This window comes from Phascolarctos cinereus, unplaced genomic scaffold (genome assembly GCF_003287225.1).
Source record: "Phascolarctos cinereus isolate Bilbo 61053 unplaced genomic scaffold, phaCin_HiC Scaffold_4;HRSCAF=312, whole genome shotgun sequence".
In the NCBI taxonomy this organism is placed as follows: Eukaryota; Metazoa; Chordata; class Mammalia; order Diprotodontia; family Phascolarctidae; genus Phascolarctos; species Phascolarctos cinereus.
Genome location: NW_027555847.1, coordinates 465038951 through 465051619, shown reverse-complemented (window position 1 = coordinate 465051619; position 12669 = coordinate 465038951). Strand labels below are relative to the sequence as shown.

Sequence of the window (12669 nt, the reverse complement as noted above, 5' to 3'; positions counted from 1 at the left end):
AAACATTGTTTAGTAGTTCATTGGGATGCTTTTTTGTGGGTTTGAAGTTTGGGCTTTTGGGTTTTGGTTTTGGATAGTATTTCTAAGGAGGGAAATCATTGAGAAACTGGCTAATATCAGGAATGTTTATACACATACACACACACATACATACATGTATGCTACCAAAATATAACTTACACTCAGTATACATTCAGCTCCATCTCCTTGTACACAAACCGTATTTGCAGTTCTGTACAACAAAACTTGATGTTCAGAATGATGTACCACAGCATCTGTACTATCCTGCTATCAAAGAATAAGTTTATCTAGTTCTTGCTATGAGAGATGGGGCAATAACAGAGGGGGGCAGCCTTGGCGTCAAGAAGAACTTGGTTCCAGGCCTTCTGACACATACTGGCTATTTGATCACAGACACTTCACTTAACCTCTCATTGTCCCAGGTAACGCTCTTAAGACCAAGCAGTTAATTCCCCTTGTGACATCGTAAGTCCAGGCCAGGAACAAACAACACTTCCTAAAGCAAGAAAGTATACCAGTACCTTTTAGAAAGATAATTAGCAAGAAGGAATGAAACGAGTTTTTTCTTGTTAATCTTTAGTTAACTAAAAATTTCAGTTAACTACAATAATCAATTCTTTGAGTATTTTTATTCATTGAGGTTTTACTCTCATATTTGAACACCATTAGCATAAGGCCAGTTGTTGTTGATGTGATCAGCAGCGTCAGAGGTTGGGAAACAGGATGTAGAAAGTCTGCTTTGGTAGCAGAATAGTTTAGACCTTTAAATGGTGATTTTGTGGAAATGAGTTTTGAGGAATATGTTTGTATCATGTTAATAGTTTTAAAATTTGTATTTCACTATTTAAAAGCATATAATATATATATATATATATATATATATATACATTCATTTGTGTGTGTGTGTGTGTGTGTGTGTGTGTGTGTGTGTGTGTGTACTGGAGCTCTACTTCAATGCAAAATAACCTGACATACATAGCAACAAGAGTTATCTGTCGTAACTTCCTAAACAATATTTATTGTCTATGTCTTTGTTTTAATAACTCCAAGTAATATATCTATGATCTGACACGAATAATCCTACTAGCATATGTCTCTTTTTTAACAGATTTTATTAAACAGAGAAGAACAGGACTGAATGAATTCATTCAGAATTTAGTTAGACATCCAGAGCTATGCAACCAGTAAGTAATTTTCACTTGTGTTCTAAAAGGGACTTTATTAAGACATACTGCATTTTATATACATTTGTAGGACCAAATTTAGTTAAGTATATCACTTTAGTATCACTCTATCATGAGATATATATATATATATATATATATATATGTGTGTGTGTGTGTGTGTGTATATACATATATGTATATATACCTCAGAGTAGTCTATTCAAGGAGATATTTTCTCCTCTATTAAAATAAAGATATTGCATATGGTATTTATGGTATCTGGATTTTATTTTTGCTTAAATAACACAGTAGAATTATAATCTTGGTTTTTTTCCAGTATTTTTTCAAACAGTAACCATTACAAATTCTAGGTATAATTTTTTCTTAACTAATTTTGAAAAAAAAATTTCTAATGTGAGAGTTAAGTAAGAGGAAAATTTGCTAGTCATTCTTCCAGTAAAAAAAAAAAGTTCTTAGAGTTATCTTTCAGACAATTTGAATTGACTGAAGAGTAAAATATATCAGCCACTTTTTGAAAAGTCATTTAAAAAGATCTTATTTTATTTAGAGGAAAACATCCCCAAAATTTATTGCTCCATCTGCAGCTCTCAAAGCCTTTAAAAACAGTATTAACACTTCTTTAGCCGTTTTCCTTTGCTCAAGGAATGTAACTGTCCTTAAATATAGAAATTGTAGATCTGTTTTAACCTTTAAAATTAAATTAGAGAATGACTTTACAGCATGCATTTTCAACTTAATTCATTTTTATCACTTTAACCATTATATTTGAAGGTTGAATTTTCACACATCTAGAATTTTATCCAACAACAAATGCTTTGCATATGGTCTTCTTCAGTTAGTTAACTTTTAGGCAAATCAGTAAATGAAATCAATATATGCTTTTGCTTGTTGAACAAATAGGCAGCCTAGCAAAATGGACACAGGGCCTGACTGAGCTTAGAGTCAGGGAGATCTGGGCTCAGATTCCTTTGCTGGTACTTCTTGGTTGAGTGGACTGGGGCAAATCACAGACTCAGTGAGCTTTGCTTTCTTTGTCAATGGAAAGGAGTTAACAATACCTACCTCCTAGGGTTGTTAGGAGGCTTCAGTGAAAAAAATCTATGAAAAGTGCTTTGTAGCCTTTAAAACACTATACTGATGTCTGTTTATTGCTGTTATGCAAAAATATAACAAACCCAAACTTAGGTCAGAGGCTATGCTAATTATTTGAAAGAAAATTTACTCTGTCCCAATGTTTATAAAAATTAAATATGTCCTACTTTTTACTTCAGTTTTGGGCGTAGTGGTTATTAATGATACAAGTCACTCTTTGGTTGTGACTTTTGGTAAAGATAACTATGCTTAGCCTCTGTTTATGCACCTGTAAAATGGGAATAATTCTACTTTCATCTTGAGGATCAAGTAAGCTACCTAAACTGGATAAGCTCCTGTTCAGGTGTGAGTTAGTAGTTGTATTTGCTACTTAGTTGTGGCTATGTCCTATCCATACATAGTATTTATTTTCTAGTTATTTTGTTTTACTTAACTGAAGATCGGCATTATTTAAGTTGTACATTCAACGTTACTAGTAAATACATAGAAACTTTTGTCTGAAGCTTTTAATTTTTATTTCATGTTCCTAAAATTTTTTTCTAATGAAGTAGTAGTAAGAACAAGTTACATTTTTAGAATACTTTCACTATATTTCATTTGATCCTCACAATAGCTGTTCAAAGTAGATAGTGCAGTTAATATAATTTCCATTTTATGGGTGTGTAAACTGAAGCTCATCAAGGTGATTGACTTGCCCAAAGGTGATACAGATGGTAAGTGGCAAGGCTGGCACTAAAATGGTACCATGTTCTTCACCCTCTTTTGTGCTGCCACATTTAACTTGCCAGGTCCTGGAGGGACAGGAAGAGTGCTGACCCCACTTTAGAGCCACTGACAAAATATTATGGAGACAGACTTGAAGTTTACCCTGCTGCTAAATGGTGGTGAATGGAGGTTCTTTGGTCAGAGAAGCGATGAGTCAGCAATGTGTTTCACTCTTAGCTAAGCTGCTTCCTCCATGCTTAGGCAAAGAAATAGGGTTTGATACCTCTGCGTATACATGTAAGCACACTTGATAGGGCTGTGGAAGATCTGGGCCTATTTTCATTATGCTACTTTGTCTTAATAATTCTGTTTTAAAATTAGGGAATCTTTTCCTTCACAGGGCTGCATCCTTCCAAGTCCATTACAGCTGATCTCATAATTAGGAAGATTCTTAATTATGATCTTCTGCATGTGTGCTGCTGCTTCTTATACCCGACTTATTTTATTACCTTTACCATGCTTAATGACAGTTTAGCCTGTCCTTCTTCATTGCTATAGCATCTTCCTAAAGAGATTGTGCTTAAATTACCAGTTGAAGTAAAAGTTAATAAGCTGTCTTTTTAAGACACTGTTGTTCAGAACTGCATGAAGCATTAAAGTTATTCAAAAGCAGTGCACTATTGTTTCCCTTAACAATGTAACTAGGATAGCATAACTGGAGGAATTGATGACACTTTGCCTAAATATGTTTATGTTTAATAATAATGTGTCTGGGACAGTTGGAAAGCACAGTGGATAGAGCACTAGTCTTGGAATCAGGATGACTCACGTTCATGAGTTCAAATCCAGCCTCAGATACTTACTAGCTGCGTGAATCTGGGGAGCTATGTGATTCTGGGGAAGTCATCTGTTTGATTCAGTTTCCTCCTCTATAAAATGAGCTGGAGAAGGAAATGGCAAAGTATCTTTGCCAAGAAAACCCCAGATAGGGTCTTGAAAAGTCAGATACGACTGAAACAACCGAACAACAACAACAAATAACAATAGCAACAGAACTTCTCTCTGGAAGACATGTTTTGTATGATGTTACTTTTTAAAAAAGGTTCTTCTGTTGATTCTAATTGACTTCTTTTTTCTTCCATTAACTGAAGAATATGATCTTTTTTCTTCTTTTTTACATGAATTGCACTTATCCTTTTAGGAAGCAATATAAATAACACATCTTAAAAAATACACTACAAAAAGAAATGTGATATTTAAACCCATAAGTAAAAAAATCGTCCATCTTTAGATAGGTATACTTAACTGCAAATGTGTATTTTCTTAATTATCGTATGTTAATGAGAGGAACTCTTGTTGTAGTCTTAATTCTTCTCAGGAAAGAATAATAATAGCTTGTATTTATAAAACATGTAAAGGCTGCAAGAGGCAGTATAATGTAATCACCCAGAAAGCTTAGTCTCAAAGCTAGGAAGGCCTAGATTCATGTCCTGTCTCTTAAGCATAGTGGCCTGGGCGCAAGTCAGGAGTAGCCTCTCTGTTCTCTGAGTAGTTCTATAAGACTGTAGTTTTCAGAGAGGGTTCTGAATTGATAGGGAGAATTTCCTCATTTGAAAGTTACCTATATCAGTGACAAATAGGTCTAGTCTCCGTCCCTTTCCTCTTACGCTGTCTACTTCATTATGACATTGAAGTGACCCTGGGTTATCAAAAGCTATGCAAATGGAGCATAAACTCTGCTGGAGTCAGGGTTTTGAATGTGGATGTGGCCTCACACTGTTATCTCTCTTCTAAAGATCAGTCTAGCTAAGTACAGAAAGACTCCTCACTAGTGAGTTAGCACCTAGATGAAAAATTTTAAATCACCTTTAGTCCCATGTATACGAATATATTTATGTTAGAACTTTTTGTAGTAACAAAGAACTAGAAACAGAGCAAGTGACCACTAACTTGGAAAATAGCTAAACAAACTGTGGTGCATTAATGTTGTGATGTAGTAGAATATTACTGTTTTGTAAGGAAGATGAATATATGTGAAGTAAGTAGAACCACGAATTTGTTATATACAATGTTTACAACAATGTAAACAGAAAGAACAGTAGCACAACATTTGAAACTGAATCTATGAAATTGTAATAACCAAATTTGGGCCCAAGAAGGGATATGAGAATGCATCTCAGATCATTCTTTGCAGTGGTGTAATGCTATGAGTGTGGAGTGCTGTAAATCATGGCAGTTTCAGTTGATGTGAAAATGAAAAATATTAATAAATGTTTTTTGAATCCTCAGTCCTGTGCAGCCTCCTTTTTTTCTCTTCAGTAACAGTAGAAGAGTGGCCAGAAAGAGGGGGCAAAAGGTGCTAATTATCCCAGCTTTTAAGCTATATGTATCTCTAAATGTGAACTCTTTGTTTAGTGAAAATTGAGTCAACATACTAGTGGAGTCACTGAATCATATCAGTAGTGACATAAAGGTAGAAATAAAACCAGAGCACATAAGGGAATTATAGCTAAATGGAAAGATAGTTCACAAGTTCTCCTTTTTGAAGCAAATAAAGGAGTTGGTTTTATTTTGCAAACAAAGATAACTGGAACCATTCATGAAGCACTTCCGTCATCTCAACTTTGCAGTGCAGGGCACAATGAAGATATTAGCTCAAGTGTAAGGCTCTCCTCCATGAAGATATCTCCCATGCATATATCAAAATCAATACAACTTTCCTTCTAATAAAAGATAACTGAGGATTTGTGGTTAAGAGGAAATGTTAGATGTAAAACAAGATAATTTCTACCTCAAGGTAAAACAGGGTATTTTATGCCAAAGGTGTTTGCCAAGATGTCCTACAAGGCTTTGAAATCAAAAAGGGAATTCCCTACAAATAGTGAGATTGTCCAGATATATTCCTGTTAACAAATGTTACTATGATATATATGTACACATACATTATATATGTGTATGTATACGTGTGTATCTACACGCATACCTGTATGTAAAAATACACACACACACATACATGGTTTTCTCTGTGAGCATATAGGCAGCAAGGATCCTTATATTCGGTTTAGTGACCCATTTTTATTTGAGTTTGACACCATTGGCATAGATAAGCCATAGAACTTGTCCACAAATGCATATATCTTGAACAGACCCTGAAAACGACCAGTGAGCTTGACATGGAATTTAACTAGTAGAGGGAAAGAGTATGGATTGTATTTAGGAAATTAAAGAGTTATTTTAATAACCCCAGATTTCTTATAAGTCATGAAATAACCATAGTCCCCAAATATTTAAAGTTAAGGTTCACCTAAAAGGTGGTAGAGAGGTGCATAGTAGGGTATGAGCAGTCTGAAAAAAGTTACAAATGAAGAATTGCGTAAGAAAAGCAGTGTAAAGCACATTAAAAAAATTGTGAATCTGTAATATAATGAGAATTAGGGATAACCAGTGTGTACACTGCTTGTGTATTCCATTGTTGTCTCCACAGTATTAAGAGATGTAGAGGAATGTCCATAGCATGTTGAGTGAACCCATCTCAGCATGTTGGGGTACTGTAGGACACAGACAGGAATCACAAAGGTTGGACACGTATAGATGGGTCATGATCTACGTTACTAGAGGATGTATTCTCTCGGATGAAACTGCATTTCCCTTGAAGTATGCAACAACATCTGTTACAGAGAATGAAGAGGTAGAGAAATTTTTACCAAGAACTTGACAAAATGCTCAAAATCAAGTCAACATATGTGTTGATATTCAGTTACTTTATTGCAAAGTTGGATACAAGAGGAAGATGGCAACACAAAAAGTATTGGAAAATATGGTTAGAAATGAGTTCAAAGACTCATGTGTAAACCACAAAGCAGTGACATGATGAATACATCCAAGAAAAGATGTTCAAGAAGAAAATTAAAAAGCACTGGACATAAAAGCTCTAAATAACATAAAAGTGAAATTGATTTTATCTTCATAATAGGAAATAAATAGCTAGCTATATCAGAGTCATTTCTGAATCTGCTGTATGTGTGCAGTCACACTTCTGACTTGTTAAAAACAAAGTTGAGAATAAACACCAAATGAAAAGAAAGGATAAAGTATAGTTAATAACTATCTAGGAACAGCGTTCTTAACAGCCCCAACTCAATGTATGAAAACAAACTGTTCCACTTAAAAATGGGAAATGGATAAAGGAAAAGACAATGGTTATGATCATCACCATTTCCTACAGACACTCAGCTGATCTAAGGCGATTGTCCCAATAAGGAATTCCAAAAAGCCTTAGAAAATGTCTTGAGCAGGAAGCACTTGATCTCTTTGGTGAATGGAAAGACATTGCCCATAGGGGTAACACCATTTTAGAATTAAAATGAATTTGCAAAATGTTATAGAGGGTGTGGAAAAATTGGGACATTAATACACTATTGGTGGAAACTTGAACTGATCCAACCATTTTGGAGAGCAATATGGAATTATGCTCAAAGAATTATAAAACTGTGTATATCCTTTGACCCAGCAATACTATTAGATCTGCTACTCAAGGTGATCAGAAAAAAAGGAAAGGGACCTATATGTTCTAAATATTTGTACCAGCTCTCTTTATGGCAGCAAAAAGCTGGAAATTGAGGGCCTAGCCATCAGCTGGGGAATGTCTGAATAAATTGTGGTTTATGATTGTGATGGAATACTACTGTACTGTATGAATTGATGAGCAGGTTGATTTTCGGAAAACGAGGAAAGATATGCATGAAATAAGAGTGAAAGGAGAAGAACCAAGAGAACAATTTATACAATAACAGCAATATTGTTTGAAGAGTAGATGTGAATGACTAAACTATGCTCAGTTATATGAATGTTCAGATCAACTACAAAGGACTTATGAAGGAAGTTGGTGTCCACCTCCAGAGAAAGAACTGATGTATGGAACTATGTACTGTATAGTTTCATAGAGATGCATCTGTGTCAAATGTTGGCCTTCTCTAGTACAAGGGTGGTAGGGAAGAAGGGAAACAGCTTGGAATTCAAACGTAACAAAAAATAAATATTTAAAAGTTTTTAAAATATTATAAAGGAAAGATAGCAGAACCTCAGGAGCATTGTTGCCTAAGAAAATAACAAATATTGGTTGAGGGGCAAACAAATCTACAGATTGGTGTGATACCTAGCTAAAGCCCACTTATCCCAATTACACATTTATAGAAGACACTAGAAGGAAAACAGTTAAAAAGTGGAGCAGATTTGCTAGCATTTCTCAGTATTCATCATAATTGATGTTGGAGCCACAACAAGGAGACATCGAATGAAACAGAAAAAGGACTCCAAAAAATGACATTAAAAAGAACACCTGAATTCAATCAACTATGCGCAGATGAAATCTGTGCTGGATACAACAAAAATTTTAAAGCTTTATGAGAATGAGTCTTAAAATATCTTAAAGAGGATAAGATCCAAAACAATTTGAAAAAATCATAGTCCCAAAACACAAGAAGTGACTCATTAACTACTGAGTCTCAACTTTTAATATCTCTATAAAATAATTGAGAATGATTGACATGTTGAAGGTGCCCTTGAGGAAAAAAAGGAATAGAGAAAATGGAAAATATTACTATGCTTGATTGTTTATATATATATAGTTTATGTATACGGTTGTATACATATGTATACATGTACACATATGTATACATGTATATCAACAATATATATATTTGACTCCATAGAATAGAGCCCAGCTCTCTTCTTCAGAAAATGACTCCTATGCAACAACTATCTAATAACAGAGTACTTAACAGCTCTCAGCTCAACCTATGAAAACAAACTTTGACACTTACCAGTGGAAAGTGTATAAAGGTAAAGGCACTGGTTATGATCATCACCATATATATAAGTATATTGCTTATTTCCTACAGACATTTAGCTGATAGAAGACAATTATCACACTTAGGAATCTATGCATATATTAAGATCATGCAACTATAAAAATAGGGAGCTGAGTTTTTAGTAAAAATATCCATCACTGTCATGGAAAGTATCCTACACAGATTGTCTGTAGATGGTGAGGGCCTCTAGATGCTCCTGTTCTTAAATTATATTGTGCTGCTAGGTGGTACAGTGGATAGAGCACTGGAATTAGAAATCAGGAAGACCAGAGTTCAAATCCAGCATCAGACATATACTAACTGTGTGACCTTGGGCAAGTCACTTAATCTCTGTCTTAGTTACTTTAACTGTAAACTGGGAATAATAATAGCACCTACCTCCCAAGGTTATTGTGAGGATCAAATGAGATAATATTTGTAAAATGCTTAACACAGTACCTAGCACATAGTAAACATTATATAAATGCTGGCTAATTTACTGATTGTGCAAAACTCCTGAGTAGTGTATCTTCATCAAGGCTTCTTAAGTAATAGTCATGACTATTAAAAGATATCCAGAAAGGATGAACTTACGGGATGAGGAATGTATATTTTTCAGATTATACTATATAGTTGGATGGGTACCATTGAGTTAGTCTGTCAGTAAGTTTATATTGGATAGCTACTGAGGTACAGTGAGTTGGGCCTAAAAAAAATCAGTAGGAAAAGAGCGGACTGCACTGTAGTTAGGAAGTTGCAGAGCACTCCCAGTGGTCCCAAACAGCTCCATAACCTACTCCCTTCTCCACAACCATGCTTTTACCACCAGTATTCTCCTGATGAAATTTTTTATGAAAAATGGTACGCCATAAGTGCCCTAACAAGGAGCTAAAGGAGCTAAGCAAGTTCTTGGCTGCTTCCTCTATGAAGGATTTATACAAGGATATGAACAAGGAGTACACAGGGCAGACGTCTCTTCTTTTAAAGAAGGGAATAGACACAAAAATGAGATCGCTTACAGTACAGGATACTTTGTTTATTATTTCATTTGCATTGTTGGGACCACAGAGATCAGCTAGTCTAACTCCAATCTCAATGAGAATACCCCATAACTCCACTCCTGATAACAAAGTTGCTTGAAGACCTCTGTCCAACTACCTTCTTCGGGAGCCTGTTCCACTTTTGGAAAGCTCTAATTGATAGTAAATCAACAAGCATTTACTAAGGGCTTACTATGTGCCAGGCACTGTGATAAGCACTGAGCATAACATAGAAAGACATAAGCATGGACTCATACTCAGGAAAGCCCAATTCTTCTCTGCAGCTTCCATTTGTATCTCCTAGTTCTTCCTTCTTGGTCTAAGCAGAATAAGTCTAATCCCATTTCCATGTGACTGCCCTTCACATACTTAAAAGACCAATATCATGATCTTTGTCAGTCTTCTCTGCCTCAAGCTAAATATCCTCATGGTTTGACCTCAAGGCTCTTCATCATTTTACTTGTACCCCTGTCCACTTCACCCTGCCCCAGACACAATCTCAGTCCCCCCTTCCAAGAGCTGAACCTTCTATGCCATGTATGGACCGACCAGGGCAAAATAGAATGGCATTCTCACATTCCTCATTTGGGACACTACTGGACACTCTACTTTTCTTAATGCAGCCTAAGATCATATATAAACCCCTCTGGCTGCCATATTGCAGTGTTGTGTTACATTGTTTGTAGTCTAGTAAAACCACCAAATTACCTTCAGATGAATTGCTTGTCTAGCCATGCCTCCACCTTCTTGTACTGATGGAGACATCTAAGGCTTAGAGAGCTCAAGTGATTTGTTCAAGGTTACATAGCTACCAGGTAGCAAAGCTAGAACTCAAAACCAATCCATATGCTTTAAAATCCAGTGTTTTTTCAACTGTATACTGAACATGTAAGTGTAAACATAGATGCGGCTTATACTTGCATGGCACTTGATGATGTCAAAGCACTTTCACGTCTTTTATTTTTTTATTATCTTTATGATAGAAAGAAGTTAAGTAGGGTAGATATTGTTTCTGTTTTTTTCAGAGAACTGATTGGTGTTGAAATGACTGACACCTTGGGATAAAATGACCTTGTCATTTTAGAGTTTGTAATAATAGCCGAGGAAAGGAATTCCAGGCATAGTTTGACATGTACCCTAGTCTTTAGGGAAGAATTTTAAAAATTCAGAGAAAAAATAGGTAAGATACCATCACCAAAGATTCTAAAAGGGAAGGTTATTCAAGAAAAATCTCAGGTTTTAAAATTTGAAGTTTTTATATTACAATCCCATAAATCCCAGTGAGGAAGAAAAGGGTGGGAAGAAATCTTTTTAAAAAAACCATTCTGCCTAGTGAGCCTTCTGGCAGTCTCATTTTTAAAGTGTATTATGCAGAATGCTAAAAGAAATATAACAAAAATGAATATTGCATCATGACCACAAGCCTGTAAGAAAAACATCAGGAAGATTAAGGCCCAAAGTGAGCTATTGTTTGTGACAAATGCTTAGGATAATTTTTAAAGGACATTTTTGAGGTATGTTCAGAAATAGAAGATAAACAAGAATCTGATGTCCATTGGTTTTCACAGATGGTATAATGTTCAACAGACAATAACCACCCATTCCTCCTTTTCCAAAGAGAATGATGTTAAAACTGGAAAGGGTAGGATAAATATGGTTCACCACTTCAATCTGACATTAATTGAAGATATAAGAGAGCACTTAGCTACTTTAAGAGAGTTAAGTTCTTCAGACTTTAGTTTCATGCCAAAGTGTTGTAAGAATTTACAGGTATGGTTTCTGAACCACTTTGGTTAGTCCTGAAAAACCATGGGCTAGGAGAAAGGAACCAAAAGACTGGAGGTGGGCAGATGCTCCATTTTTCAAAAAGGGAAGAAAGGTGGAATCTGAAAACTATAAAACTATGACATTTGCACTGGTATTAATGATGCCCAACAGATCTCTACAGTGGGTTATTAAATGGGGCTTCCAGATGACTTGGTGGATGGAGTAGTAGACTTGAAGTCAGGAAGATCTGAGTCTGAATTCTGCCTCTGACACCTACTAGCTATGTAATCTGGGGCAAATCATTTAACCTCTCTGAGCCTTACTTCTCTCATCTGATATGAGGATCAAATGACAATATAGGAAAAGCACTTTGCAAACCTTGAAGTGCCATATAAGTGCTACTTATTATTATCATATTATATATTATGGTAATACATTATTATATATTATCATATATCATTATAGCCAGTTGCCCTAACTGCAGTCTGGGACTATTTGTCATTCTAGGCTTGAAACCACCCCTTGCAGCCATGTCCTCTGGAGGTGTTCACATTGGGAAACTGATCCCTAACTTCCATGCCACTGTTGTGGTTGATGGGGCTTTCATGGGGGTAGGGTTAGAAAGAAAACAATAAGGATTTAAGTGCCTATATGAGCCATGGTGCTAGTGCTTTGCAAATATTTTCTCATTTGAGACTCACAGCTGTTCTGGGAGGTAAGTGCTATTATTATCCCCATTTTACAGTTGAGGAAACTGAGGCAGACAATGAAGTGGCTTGCCCATGGTCATATAGCTAGTGAGTGACTGAGCCTGGATTTGAACTCATCTTCCTTACTCCAGGTCCAGTGCTCTGTCCACTGTACCATCTAGGTATAGACTATAAAGGGAAATGTCGGGAAGTATCTATGTCCTTGATTTCAGCTTTGTATGCCTTACAGAGATCATTGCATTCAGTGGCCAGGTTTCTTAATTTTGGCCAGTGGATCTACAAAGTCCTTAGTGTGTGT

The 12669-nt window shown here is 35.7% G+C and overlaps 1 protein-coding gene across 12 annotated transcripts in view; it reads left to right on the top strand.

The window, feature by feature from the left end:
- The window catches only part of SGK3 (serum/glucocorticoid regulated kinase family member 3), a 155212-nt gene that overhangs the window by 93504 nt on the left and 49039 nt on the right, over positions 1-12669 (top strand). For 11 of the 12 annotated variants that reach the window (XM_021002178.2, XM_021002174.2, XM_021002175.2 and 8 more), the window contains one exon: positions 1130-1205. The exons of the other annotated variant lie outside the window; for it this stretch is intronic. In XM_021002178.2, coding sequence (XP_020857837.1) covers positions 1130-1205 — 76 coding nt within the window. The remainder of the gene's footprint in view (positions 1-1129; positions 1206-12669) is intronic. 12 annotated transcript variants of the gene reach the window in all.